The 15,401-nt window shown below is 32.5% G+C and overlaps 1 protein-coding gene across 1 annotated transcript in view; it reads right to left on the bottom strand.

Moving 5' to 3' along the window:
* LOC145279901 (integrin beta-1-binding protein 1-like) overlaps positions 1-15,401 on the bottom strand; it is a 34,945-nt gene that overhangs the window by 17,445 nt on the left and 2,099 nt on the right. The window contains exon 2 of the mRNA XM_080131433.1: positions 9,387-9,575. Coding sequence (XP_079987559.1) covers positions 9,387-9,575 — 189 coding nt within the window. The remainder of the gene's footprint in view (positions 1-9,386; positions 9,576-15,401) is intronic.

The raw sequence follows: 15,401 nt of genomic DNA, 5'->3' as shown, positions 1-15,401 counted from the left end.
GATCAGAGCGTTGATGATGTAAGGATAGGAGTTTGATTTTGGATGCATTAAAGGTAACCAGCCATATCTTCCCCCACTGAACCACGCGCTCGAGATCAGAGGAGAGAGAATCAAAGAGAACTTTGTCATTTACAGCCTTTGATGTGTTGCCATAGATGGTTGTGTCATCAGCATAGATGTCAACGAATGATTTAAGTATGTGTTTAGGGAGGTCATTGATGTAGATCAGGAAGAGAGTTGGGCCCAGGATTGACCCCTGGGGGACTCCAGCATTTATATTGCAGGCCTCCGATTTTTGTCCATCGACTACTACTCTTATGAGCCTATCGGAGAGAAATGATTTAATGATTGAGAAAACATTTCCCGTTATACCATAGCTGGAAATCTTGTGAAGTAGACCCTTATGCCATACCTTGTCAAAGGTCTTTGATATGTCAAGAGCAATTGCCCTAGAAAGGAAGCCTTTGTCAAGAGATTCACTAATCCTGTGAGATATAACCATCAGCACATCTGCGGTAGATCTTGCAGTGCGGAAACCATATTGTGTGTCACTAAGAAGGTTATTCCTGCTGAGGTGGTTGACTATTTCTCTATTTAATATGGATTCCAGCAACTTACTCATAACACACAGGAGACTTATAGGTCTGTATTGAGAGGGAGATGACTTATCAGCTGAATTCTTAAATATAGGGCAAACTGAGGAGGTCTTCCAGGGAGTCGGAAAGCACTTCTCCTTAAGGCAGCGCTTAAATAGTTTCATAAGTATGGGAGCAAGTTCTGGTTGAAGCTTTTTTAACACTATAATTGGGATGCCATCAGGGCCAGTTGCTTTACTGGAATCTAGGTTCTTGATTAGCTTGCCGACCTCATGCACGGATATTTGTATGTTACCTAGTATGTTCTGTGTTATAGGAGGAAATATGGGGAGTTGATGGCCTTTGTCGCATAGGGTAGAATTAGCTGCAAAGTTCTTTGCAAATAGTTTGGCCTTGTCTGACGCTGACGAGATGACCTCTGGCCCATTGATAATGGTTGGTATAGAACGCACACTTCTTTCTTGATTTTTTGGCATCTATAGTTCAAAGTAGCTTTTATCTTTGTTTTTTTTTTTAATTTCTTAGAGTTCATAATATGAATTTTCTGAAACCTTAAAATTATTTTATTTTTTTAATTTACTAAAGCTCAAAACATATTCAACCAAATACTTGAAAAAAAAATGAAAAAATCCAAGTTTTTGAAGCACAATTAAATAAAATCGTAAAATTTTACATATCTGTTATTTAATAGTATTGTCTGTATATTTCTATAATCCAGTCAAGATAATTTAGCTATTCGAATTAACAATTTCAATATTTTTGGATCATTAAAAGAAGTGAAAAAATTGAATAAAATTCAGATTTTTCTTTCTTCAATTTTGGAACATCCATAAATGCTTGTTACTTAGCATCCTATAAAACTGTAAGTATGAAAGTACACAAGAGTGGTTTTTACAAGGCAAAAATAAAGGGATCAAAATCTGCATAGAAGTATATTCATGTGATCTAAAAATGGCTGAAACTCCAAAATTATTTGACAAATCAATTCGAAAATATTTTTAGTCTTAAGAATGATCTTAATCATCGAAAAAAAATCAGTGTGATTTGCACACTAAGTTTATAACTTTTTTATTGAGCCAGAACCTTTATGGGTTGAAAAATTGTTAAAAAAATTTTACTACTGAATGTTAAGTGAATCATAATGTTCTGAAATTAATATGTTTCTACTTTAAATATTAAAAAAAAACATGAAATAAATTAGATTTGTGGAATAATACCTAAAAAAAAAAAAGAAAAAAAAACAAAAAACAACAACAACAGAATACAGAAACTATTTATACTGTTTAAATTATGATAAACTCTACATTTTTATATATATATCTTTTATATGATTTGAAAATAAAATAAATGATAAAAATACTGAATGTTTCTTGAGGTGAGAGAGTCAACTCTTTTGATGATAACCTCTATAAAAATCCAACAGATAATATCTGTAATAAGTCAGAAAAATTGATGTGCTGGTCGCTTGTAACACACAAATCATCATATTTAAAAGTCTAATGAACTGATAGAGCGCTTGTCTTACTCTATGCTAAAAATTTGCTGACAGAATAATTCATAAAAATTAAACTCTTGGAAATGTTAGCTCCGGTTGGAATAAACTGGTGATTCCTATGTGTTTCTTCAAAGAAGTAGTGAAAATTTGAAAATAAACAGAGATCCTTCAGAAGAAACCATGGCTGAATTTGATTGGAATGACTCAGTTTCCACACATGTCTTTTTGAGATTGTCTTGAAAGCCCTTTCCTCCACCCACAAATCTGGACTATTACCTCCAACAATGTATCCTTCAACATTTTCAATTATTCTTTTACACTTTCTGGAGTGGATTTGGTAACTAAATGCTCAATCACTTGAAGATGAGTTTCAACTCACCTTCCACATGTTCACTCAACCTCCATACTTTTCTCCTGTGGATAAACCTTCTCTTTACCTAACAAACTTTCTCAAAAAAATTAAAACAATTTCATTTTTAATTTGATACTATATGATGAAATCAAAACTTAAAATTGTTTAAAAATATTTTTTTGCAAACCTTCATAATTTCCCATTAGATAAAATTAAAAACTATATGTGATTAGTCTTAACTATGACATTTCATTCTGAGAGTGTATAATGGAAAGAAATCTAGAGTGGATACCACTGTGCAGATAAAAGTAAAAATTAATAAATATGAAAAACTATATCTTTTTTTTTAAATTAAAATAAATTCTATTCAAATAAATAATGTAAGCACAAAATATCCCTTCAAAATACATGTGTTTCTTTATATACGAATAATAAAAATAATAATCCATCACCATGTTTTCTGATTACAAACTTGGAAATATCGATTCCATTAAAATTTCACTGCCTAAGATCCTTCAAAAAAGTCAATTTCTGATCCATTGACTGACAGAAATTGACTGTGTTGGTGGCTTCAAATACCTGGGAGGTTATTTCGAAAGCGAACATGATATGAATGTTAGGACTGCGCTAGCATGTAGTGCACTTCATTCTTTAGAGAAAGTAAGGAAAGTTTTAATTAAGAAAAAAATCAAGACCAAGGTCTTCAAAGTCTGCATAGAGTCAGTCGTTCTGTAGGGCTCAGAATCATGGACACTGAGCATATCACGCTAAAAACATCTCGATAGTAAATATACAAGAATGCTAGTCAACAACATATCCTGGAAAAGTCACCAAACAAACAAGTTTCCCTAGCTTGTGTTTCCAATATTGTGGGACAGAGCTGTCTAGCAATTATTGCTCATATTAGTCACCACGATGAACCAGCAGGAAAGCTCCTACTTTGGACTCCAGACGCAAAAACATGTGTAACCCTGAAATCCATTATTGAAGAGGAAACTGATCTGGCAGGAACTGACCTGGTTGCTGCAATGGCCGATCGAGAACTCTGGCAATCGGAATTTGTTTATATTTCACCTGCACCTACTCGCATCAGATGAAACAACAACAACAACAACACGATCCTTGTTTCCATCCACATTTTCTCAAGTCATCCAACTTTCCCCTGATCTTCAATCTCAAGTTCTTTGCACTTTCCAACATCAAGAGTCACTCCTCATAACATGAATATGGTCAAGACAACATAGGAGTTTATCAAACTTTAGTATATTCAGCTTCACCAATAGAGCATAAGAGCTGATGTGCTGGGTCTAATCTGACCTGGCATTACATATCCATATGATCATTGCTTTGTCATTATGCTGATGTTGGTCACGTGAAGATTGAATAGAGGCCTAACATTCACCAACATATAGCACTATGCAGCTAACACAGCTGTTATATACCATAAGCCCTACTATTGAGATAGCATGCAAATGGACGAGAAATTACAAAAATAAAATGTTTAAAAGAAAAAAGTTACCTGTTTTTTAGTGCCTATTATATATTAAATCCTAGTCATCTTTGTTACTTCAATAAAAAAAACATACACACACGCATAATGTCCAGCTGTTTCTGTTGGCTGCTGGTTACTAATACAACAAGACAGTTATAATTATTTATTTATTCATGGAAAAAATCTCACAATTTAATGAATGTAAGTTTATGCAAATTGACTTTGTATAGAAGAAGAAAACATGAATACAAATTCTATTTTGTGATATTTGCTTTTTATATATATATATATATATATATATATATATATATATATATATATATATAGTAGACAAATAAAATACATCTCATTAGTTCATTAGATTAATGTATGAAAGAAAGATTAACACACAAAACAAATATAATTAGTGAATTTATTACTGAGAAATAACAAACATTTTATGTCTACAGTCGGGTTAGCAAAATGTGTTAGATATACAACATAATGATGTTGACACACTGGCTCTTGTTAGATCAAGTTAAGTGATGTTGAGCATGGTAAGTACCATATGGGTGATCATTTGAGAATACCAGGCACTGTACGTGGAAAGAAAGCAACACTTCTCTGCAAAAACTAATGTTGTCAAAATAATTTCTCTTGATCGAGAAATAAGTACAATAAAAATAGAAATAATCAAAAATCAATTGATGTCAGGGTGACTTGACATTGCCCGGATTTTAATGAGGATCAACCAATGTTCCACACTTCAAATACTTTTATTGTCATCAAAATCAGTGAAATTGCCCATTTTTTAATCAAATCAATTGATAACCTGCTCTTGTTGGGGATCCATCACAGTGCACCGAGAGGAAGCTTCAGATGCCTCCCCACAGTGAAATAGTTTACAATACATTGTAGTCTACATTGCACTGCAGAAAACCTACAATTGACTTTATAAAATTATTTTTACAGGGTGGAACGATAAAAATGTCGCTTTAAAGAAAACAACACTACAGCTATATTTTAAAACTTTTATTGAAAAAATCAATTCAGGAAAGTTGATTATGTAGTAGAGCTGACAGCTATTCAATAAAACCACCTTCAGCCTCAATCACCGCCTCAATATGGGTCCAGAACTGTGAGTATGCCTTTTCTACAAGCCCCAGTGAGAGCTTTGTGAATACTTGGCGGATGGTGGGGATCAGGCTATCTTTGGTCAAGTCAGAGTAATCTGCAACTTAGAGATAACTCACATTCTTTAAAATTGTCAAATTAAGGCTTTACCACGGGATGTAGTTTTGTGTTATTCTCAGGAGGATGGTAGGTTGGTAGAGAAAGCTGACATAGTTGATATGTTTAGAAAATAGAGTAGGCAGAGAAAAAAAAAGTAAAAAGGACTACGACAAGTGAATTTTAGAGTGATAGGATAGGTGATGGATGAAGACCTTGCTCAAGAGTATCCAAGACAGTTTGATGATGTGTTTGGTCAAATTCTATTAAACTCATAGGTACTTCTGCAGAATTTGAACCAAATGTAAGTAACTGTCCACTCGGCTTTGCTCAGAACAGGACATCATGCGCTCGGGTTTGACTGCAATCTGACATAAGACACCGATCAATGCATGGCAAAAAAGCAGACGATTTTTGTGGAAAATATTGGAAAAAAAAAAAATCAACAGGGACAGTCGGGAGCTTCCTGACAGTTATCTCTTCAAGTTTATGTGGAGACACAGATTTGGTAATGATCTTTTTGTCTTCATCTAAAACCATACATCGGAAAGCTACTTGGTTGGGATACTGAAGTTTCTTCCACATCCGCTGTCTCTTCTCACCTCACTTTAACATCATCTGATAAGACTGTAGAAAAGTCTACCTAATCCTAGGGGAATATCCCGGCTGTCTTAATTTAATTTAAAAAAATTGATTCCCTAGCCTCAACTAATATGAAAAAAAAATCGTTCATGAAAAGAAAAAAAAAAAGTTTACTTTATATTAGTTACAACAAAAAGAAAAAAAATGCAAAATAAATAATGCCTACAAAACACATTACAAAAAGGGCTTCTTTTTAAAATCTTTGTAAAATAAAATGACAAAAATATGACAATAAAATGGTTTTCTAAGTGTTCAATATTGTTTGACAAAAAAAATAAAAATAGACAAAAAAAAATATAACTTGTTTATTTTTTTCACTTAAAAAAAATGTTATGAGAATAAAGAATACAAGAATAAAACAGACATTCTTACGGTAGATCGTTATTTCTTTTTTATTTTCATTATATTTTTTTGTGACTTTATTATATTTAAATGTTTTCTTTTCAATATTTTCCTTGAGTAGCATTGTTATACTTTGATAATCAGCGAAAGCCAACAGTTGACATCATGTTCCACGCAAAGCCAAGCGGTCAGTTAGTTATGTCTTGCTCAAATTATGCAAAAGTACAAACTCATAAAATGAAACTCGGTCAGGTACTACTAGTTTTGGTCAGAGTAGACCAGAAAGTAACTGAAGTCTCTACAAATTTGAGCCTTACAACTTCATGCTCTTAATGATCATACATACATGTTAAAAACACTTCATGTTCATACATATGTGTTAAAAATACTTCATGTTCATACATATGTGTTAAAAACACTTCATGGTCATACATATGTGTTAAAAACACTTCATGTTCATACATATGTGTTAAAAACACTTCATGGTCATACATATGTGTTAAAAACACTTCATGGTCATACATATGTGTTAAAACACTTCATGGCCATACATATGTGTTAAAACACTTTATAATCATACACTTGTTAAAAACTTTTTATGGTCATACATATGTGTTAAAAACACTTTATGACCATACATATGTGTTAAAAAACTTCATAGCAATACATATGTGTTAAAAATACTTTATGGTAATACATATGTGTTAAAAATAATTTATGGCCATACATATGTGTTAAAAACACTTTATGGTCACATGTAGTGTTAAAAACACTTTATGGTCACATGTAGTGTTAAAAGCACTTTATGGTCACACATATGTGTTAAAAGCACTTTATGGTCACATGTAGTGTTAAAAACACTTTATGGTCACATGTAGTGTTAAAAACACTTTATGGTCATACATATGTGTTAAAAACACTTCATGGTCATACATATGTGTTAAAAATACTTTATGGTCATACATATTTGTTAAAAACACTTCATAGCCATACATATGTGTTAAAAACACTTTATAATCATACACTTGTTTAAAACACTTTATGGTCATACATATGTGTTAAAAATACTTTATGACCATACATATGTGTTAAAACACTTTATGGTCATACATATGTGCTAAAAATACTTCATGGCCATACATATATGTTAAAAATACTTTATGGTCATAGATGAAATGTTGCATCCCTCTGCGTGTTTTACAAGTATTTGAATGGTGGATTTTTTTTTTTACATGGTAGTCACAACTCATCAGGGCCCGGAAGCCACTCGGGGATAAGGGTTATTGCGTATACAGTAATCAATGGGATAATATCGCGGTAATTGTTAGTAATGGATAAAGTGTCTTACTTAAGGGGGCAGTTTATCAGGAATTTATTTCTGTTGGGCTTGAAGACATTCAAGATGCTCCGATGAACTATAAGCCCATGTACCCCTCCTTGATGCAAATACACCCGACAAACAACAAAATCCCACCACTACACAGAAGAGATTCTCAGATGCCAGAAAGGCTCCTACTCTAATAGTTTCTTCCCTTGATGATCAACTCCGTACATAGTATCCCTGCAATTTATGTCCCAGATAGTAGGCCTCTACATCAAAGTGGTACTGTGCCTTGTTTGGCGTGAAAATGCAATAATAAAAATAAATAAAAGATATAATAAATTCATGGTTATGCATAGTTAGAAACACTTTATGCTAATACATGTGTTAGAAACATTTTATGGTCACACATATGTGTTAAAAAAACTTTATGGTCACACATATGTGTTAAAAGCACTTTATGGTCACACATATGTATTAAAAGCACTTTATGGTCACATGTAGTGTTAAAAACACTTTATGGTCATACATATGTGTTAAAAACACTTTATGGTCATACATATGTGTTAAAAACACTTTATGGTCACACATATGTGTTAAAAACACTTTATGGGCACACATATGTGTTAAAAACACTTTATGGTCATACATATGTGTTAAAAACACTTTATGGTCACACATATGTATTAAAAGCACTTTATGGTCACATGTAGTGTTAAAAACACTTTATGGTCATACATATGTGTTAAAAACACTTTATGGTCATACATATGTGTTAAAAACACTTTATGGTCATACATATATATTAAAAACACTTTATGGTCACACATTTATGTTAAAAAAACTTTATGGTCACACATATATGTTAAAAACACATTATGGTCACATGTAGTGTTAAAAACATTTTCTGGTCACATGTAGTGTTAAAAACATTTTCTGGTCACATGTAGTGTTAAAACACTTTATGGTCACACATTTGTGTTAAAAACACTTTATGGTCACACATTTGTGTTAAAAACACTTTATGGTCACACATGTAGTGTTAAAAACACTTTATGGTCACATGTAGTGTTAAAAACACTTTATGGTCACACATATGTGTTAAAAACACTTTATGGTCACACATATGTGTTAAAAACACTTTATGGTCACATGTAGTGTTAAAAACACTTTATGGTCACACATGTAGTGTTAAAAACACTTTATGGTCACACATATGTGTTAAAAGCACTTTATGGTCATACATATGTGTTAAAAGCACTTTATGGTCACACATATGTATTAAAAGCACTTTATGGTCACACATATGTATTAAAAGCACTTTATGGTCACACATATGTATTAAAAGCACTTTATGGTCACATGTAGTGTTAAAAATACTTTATGGTCATACATATGTGTTAAAAACACTTTATGGTCATACATATGTGTTAAAAACACTTTATGGTCACACATTTATGTTAAAAAAACTTTATGGTCACACATATATGTTAAAAACACATTATGGTCACATGTAGTTTTAAAAACATTTTATGGTCACAATTAGTGTTAAAAACACTTTATGGTCACACATTTGTGTTAAAAACACTTTATGGTCACACATTTGTGTTAAAAACACTTTATGGTCACATGTAGTGTTAAAAACACTTTATGGTCGCACATATGTGTTAAAAACACTTTATTGTCACATGTAGTGTTAAAAACACTTTATGGTCACATGTAGTGTTAAAAACACATTATGGTCACACATATGTGCTAAAAATACTTTATGGTCACACATATGCATTTAAAACAGTTGATTGTTATATATATGTGTTAAAAACACTTTATCTTCATACATATGGTGATATATGCATGTTAAAAACATTTCATAGTCATACACATGTTTTACAAACATTTTAAAAAATTGTAAAAATGTACGTAATTATTATTCTTACCTGTGCCTCTTCCAGGTGATCAATTAACTGAGCCTCAGCATCCCGTTTCTTAGAATCTCCTCCCATGTTCATTTCTTGGACAACTCCCAAAAAAGAAACATTGAAATAAACTCTTTGGTGAAGAATTTTTTCCACAGAATCTTTTGTATCTTTTGGTATTGAGATATTTTCAGTATCGGTAACTGAAACCTGAAAAGAATAAAAGGGCCAGATATTTACTTTAGAAGTTATAAATAATAAATCCCCAAATTGTTAAGAATTTATTAGTGTTGGCTTGTATTTAAAGTTTAAATTATACAATAGCAATAAATAAAAATAGATTGAAATCACAGATTATTGAAACAAAAAAATATATTTTTTAAAATTCACTCTCAAGCAAACAAAATTGGATAGAACAGATTTCATGTCCCATTTGTGGATGACACTCCTAATAAAACTGGGTGCTGATCTGATGTCAGCTTTGGTGCATGTGGCAGATATAGACATAACTTTGTCTCTTTATAAATCATTTTCTGACCAATTAAGTGTCATTGAGGCATCAGTATTAGCAGAAACTGGCAAGCTGCATAAAAGGGATAAGTTTTTTTCTACCCAAGACAACTTTGGGTATTTGCTTCAACATTGCCATTTAGCAAGAATTATGACAAGTGAGTGCCAATAGTAATAACAGCAGCAGTTTCTAATCTCAGTGCCTGATAATGACAGTCACCATCAACAGCTCTTTTGGAACCTATGGGAAAAGAACTCTCACACACACACACACACACACACACACAAAGAAAGTGACTTTTATATAAGAGTAGAGACTATATATTATGAGGTATAATTTGCCCGGTGGACTAATTTGCAAAAAAAATTATAATAATGATAATGTCATTCATCAAATTCCGTCTGTGTTTATTTACAATATCATGTCAGCTGATATTTGGGTTTGACGATGAATGCCCTGGAAAAGTCATTTCTGATTAATGTTTAGTTCTAAAATATGCAAACGAATAAATGATTTGCAATGATTTTAAATGGTACCTCTTCTTTTATTTTAAATTGAACTCATTAATAAGAAAAAAATTAAAATAAAATGGTGAGGTACAACACCTGGGCTTGAACATGGAATCATTCGATCTATAGTTGAATTTTCTACCACTGAGCTATATTTCCAGATTATAATAAATCTGTGTTTTTTTTTTTTTAACAAAAAATGATTTGCTAAGATTTTATTATCTCCCTTAACTGATGTAACATAAAATATTCCCCCTATAAAAATTCTTCTTTTTTTATCTATAAGAGAGAAAGACTATTTTTTAAGATCGGATTTTTTTTATTTTCGATACTTATTGGATGAATTTCTGTACAAAACATATCTAAGAACCCTGTCAGACATATCAATTAACTTTGAGTGAAATTTGCAAAAGATAGGTTCAGCTGTTTCGGAGCCTATGAGGAAGAAACTCACACACACACACAAAGTGACTTTTATATAAGAGTGGAGATATATATATTACTAAGTCTTTGTAGGTGTTGTTTGTTATCTAGTATGCTTGTTTTTCTGATTCAGATAATGCATATTTTATTGAGAGAAATTACTAATTAGATATCAGACATAATTTAAATGCATAAAAAATAATTAAATATTGATAACAACCATTAACTATTATGACAACCAGTTTCTGCTGGAAATATGATAATAATATGTGACTACTTTCCCACTTTCCTAGATCCAAGATTCAAATTTAAATAAAATAAAAATGACATGGAAAACAGTCTTAAGAATTGGATTCAACATCTACTTTCTACTGATGAAAATGAAGCAGAATCAAGATACACTTTTTCAAGCTTTGTTGAGAGTCAAGAAGATCAAATTGAAAATAAAATTATCTCTTTCAAGCCTGAATTAGTATCAAATAAACCTACGGTAACAAATCCAAACTTAGAGCAGGTACAAGTTAAATCTGAAACTTAAAAAGAGTAAATCCCTTATTCTTAAGTGCAAAAAAGAACTTGATCATTATGTAGCTTTACCACTACTCGCAGAGAGATGCTGATCCATTTTAGTTGTTGGGAAAAGACACAGGAGACTGCTAAGTAAACTGGTTTCAAAATATTTAAGTGCACCACCTTCATCTATGGAGAGTGAAAGACTCTTTAGTAGAGGTGCTAATGTATATAAATCTATGTCCTGAAAATGGAGAAACTCTGTTGTTTCTTAAGAGTATTCAACTTTAAATACTCATAAGACTTTGAGAGCAGAGGAGACAGGCAGCAAGAATTGAAGTAGAATACAACAGCAGCAGGTGCAGCGCAAAAGTAACAACGACAACATGCTCCAGTGGAAGCAGAACTTCAGTTCACGTAAAAATTGGAATTTGTACTTTGTAATTTATTTTTATTTTTTATCTAATTGTTTAATTACATTAATTTAAGAATTGGAAATTGTACTTTGTATTTTCATTTAATAAAGCAAAAAAGGCAAAAAGCCATAATAACAGCTAAACACTTACCAAATGTCAAGTTAAATTTGCAGTTACTGTGTTAATGTGTCAAAGCTATCTGATGAGTCACTTAGCATTGATGAAATGATTTAAATTTAATAGGAAAGAGTCCATCATGAAAAGTCTACAGAAAGAATATCAAGATTGAACTAAGAACTCCAACTGGAAATGTAGACCCCCCCCCACTACCATGTCTGCTTCTCCAACATCAGAGGTCTACATTCCAACGTTCCAGAGGCTGAAATCCGATTACAGGAGACAAAACCAGACCTATTCTTCCTAAGTGAACTGGCATTGGACCGATTATTTCTGTAGATGTGTTCGTAATTAAAGAATATTCTAATTTAACATCCAAATCTTATCTCCAAGATCGCCGTAGGTATGGAATATGTGGCTACATTAAAGATAACTTTCCATTGCCTTATATGTGCTTCCAGGTTGCATTTGCATTTATATTTGCCCTCTATCGCCCCCATAACAACAGAGTTACTATCTTTAAAAGTATATCCGAGAAAATTGACGACATCCTGTCTGTTCATCCTTCAGCTAACATTCACGTCTGTGGAGATTTCAATGTTCACAATGTGGAATGGTTAGCCCACTCAGACAGATGATGGGGGGAGGTTCTGTCATGATTTGTCCATTGGTTATGACCCAATTCAGATTGTTCACAAACCCGCCTGTGTACTTGACATTGATGCAAGTCTCCTAGACCTTTTTCTCACAATATGCCCTGAGCTATGTTCATTCTTCTTTCTGTCTCCACTGGGATCTTCCGACCATTCGATTGTCTCAATTAAGATAAAAAAAATGTAATAAGTCCTCTGACATACCTCTCCAGTGTACAGTATAACAATACTCTGGCTGACTAGGATAGCTTTCGTACATTTATATCAGATCTACCTCTGCATTCCATGTTTAAAAAGAATGTGTCCTCTGTAGTATCAGACCTGATAGAATGATTAATTGTAGGTATACACTCGTGAACAAAAAAAATGGGCCAGGAAAGAAATTTACAATTTATTGCACAAAAAGCTGCATTACACAAAATGCAATTAAATAATAAACGAAAATGAGTAAAAAATATAAAGAGCAAGATATTTACTTTAATAAAAACTTAGTATGGAATAAAATTGCCCTTAGATCTTTTTAAAAGATCAATTCTTTTTATCATGCTCTCAACCAACTTGGAGCACTGTGAAGAGGAGATGTTATTCCATTCTCTTTGTACTGCTTCCCATAATTTTTCTTTGTTGGAAAAAGTTTTTCTAACTAATGCACGAGATATTATAGCCCAAATATTTTCCATTGGGTTTAAATCTGGGCTTTGGCCAGGCCAAAATATCACATCAATTGAATTATCAGTAAGCCACTTCTTTGTGACTTTTGCTGTGTGTGCAGGGGCATTATCATGTTGAAAAATAATGTCATTGTTCATTTCTAACTTCTGGATGCTTGGTAATAGACCTCTTTCTAATATTTGAATGTATTCTTTGGCATTAATTGACGCATCACATCTGATAATTTCCCCAACTCCTGCAGCAGAAAAGGTCCCCCATACCATTATTCCTCCGTTTCCATGTTTTACTGTGGTTTTCATGCAATTCGGTGAAAATCTTTCTCCGGATCTTCGGATGCAACGTTCAGGGGCATCACTGGCAAGGCAAAATCTTGATTCGTCCGACCAGAAAACATTTCTAAACCAATCTGCATCTTTCGTACCATAACATGATGCAAATGTCTTTCTGTCGCTGATGTTCTTCTTAGTTAACAAAGGTTTTTTTGCACATCTTTTTGATGAAAATCCCATTTCCTTCATCCTTCTGGATATTGTCACTCTAGAAAGAGAATTTCCTTTTGCTATTTCGAATTGTTTGCTATGGTCAACATAAGTTAAGTTTTTTTGCGATCCTTCAAAATTTTAAGCCTGTGATTGTCCTTCATTGTGGATGCTCTGTGGCGACCAGAACCAACTTTCCTGCTCACTGTGCCTTCAATTTCGAACCTTTGCCCAATTCTCTTCACAGCTGAAAGAGATGTTGCCACCTTTTCTTCTTTCAAAATGTCGAAAATCTGCTTGTAAGTCAAATTTGCCTGTCGTAATCCTGCAATTCGGTTTTTAATTTTTTCGTCAAGATGTCGTCTTACTTCTCTTGGACTCATCTTTAATAATAATAATCTGAAAAATACTAAATAACAGCTAATTATTAGCAAACAAGCGATAAAAATTTTAAAAATTGTTTTGTTTCCAATTTCAATAATAGCCCATTTTTTTTGTTCCAATTTTAATCATGGCCCATTTTTTTTGTTCACGAGTGTAGACTGCTTCATAACCTTCCAAAAAATTCCAGTAAAAACCTAACAGCCAGCCGTTCTCTCCAGAATGTGCTGCTGCCATTGTGTACAGAAATGTCAAGTCCAAAGTAGCTGAGCAGTGACTTGGTTCCAACCAGTTTTGGCAAATAACAAACAGGGTCCTAAATAGAAGTTTGTGCTCTATCCTAACCATCATCGATGGACCTAAGGTAATTTTGTCTCATTCATTAACCCTTATCCTCGAATGGCCTCTGTTCCTTCATAAATGGTAACTCCTTTGTAAAAAAACAAAAAACTGCTGATTAATCGGGAACGTGGCCGATTACCTGCCAATTAATTGGTACACACCTAGTTGATAGTCTTCAACAGCCGCCATTTTAATGATTCAAGGGAGATAAATCAAACTTGTCTTTTAAAATAAAGGCGACAATCATAAAATCTCCAATCTATATAAGATTGACGGTTTTTATAAATTTATTTAATTTTTTAATTTTACTTGACCATTTTCCGTAATTTTTGATGTATGCTAATATTTTTCAATAACAAGTTAGCCCTTTGTGCATTTTAACGTTTTTATTTTATGAGAGTTCTTCCATGACAAGGCCCTTCCACTTCCCATATTAAGAATGGCTTTCTAAATTTTTCCAAAGATTTACTCTAACTGCTATATTTCATTATTGTGTTTACATGCACAAGCACACTAGTCAATATTTTTAACGGCAGAGTCATTGTAACATGCTGTAAAAGGCTAATTCAGTTGTTAAGTTCTAACTGGCAATATGTTAACTCGGACTTAGGGTTTGTGGTTGAGTTAATAAAAGATACCAATCGTACCGATTCTAGACGTTTTTTTTTGTTTTTTTTTTACCCAAAACGGTAAGCATAGCTCCAAAATAGAAAAACAAAGTTGTTTTAAAACAAATTAAAAAAATCTATTAAAATCCATTATTCTTGAGCAACTTTTTTTTCCATAAAGATAAAAGCATGAATTTTATCATATGAAAAGCAGAAGTAGCAGAATAATATAAAACTTTTTCTACTATCCCCCCCCAAACACCATTCACCATCATTTTTTTCTCGATGAATAACACATTTGAATATTTTTTTGAAAGATTTTTGCACCAATTAATTTTTTTTTTGTCTAAATTAGATTGCTATAAGAATATGCAAAAATATTATAACATAAGTACCTGAATTTCAAATAATTCCA

Source organism: Euprymna scolopes, chromosome 7 (genome assembly GCF_053919585.1).
Source record: "Euprymna scolopes isolate OS-2025 chromosome 7, ASM5391958v1, whole genome shotgun sequence".
Taxonomy (NCBI): Eukaryota; Metazoa; Mollusca; class Cephalopoda; order Sepiida; family Sepiolidae; genus Euprymna; species Euprymna scolopes.
The sequence above is the reverse complement of the archived record's forward strand: the minus strand, read 5'-3'. Positions and strand labels throughout refer to the sequence as shown.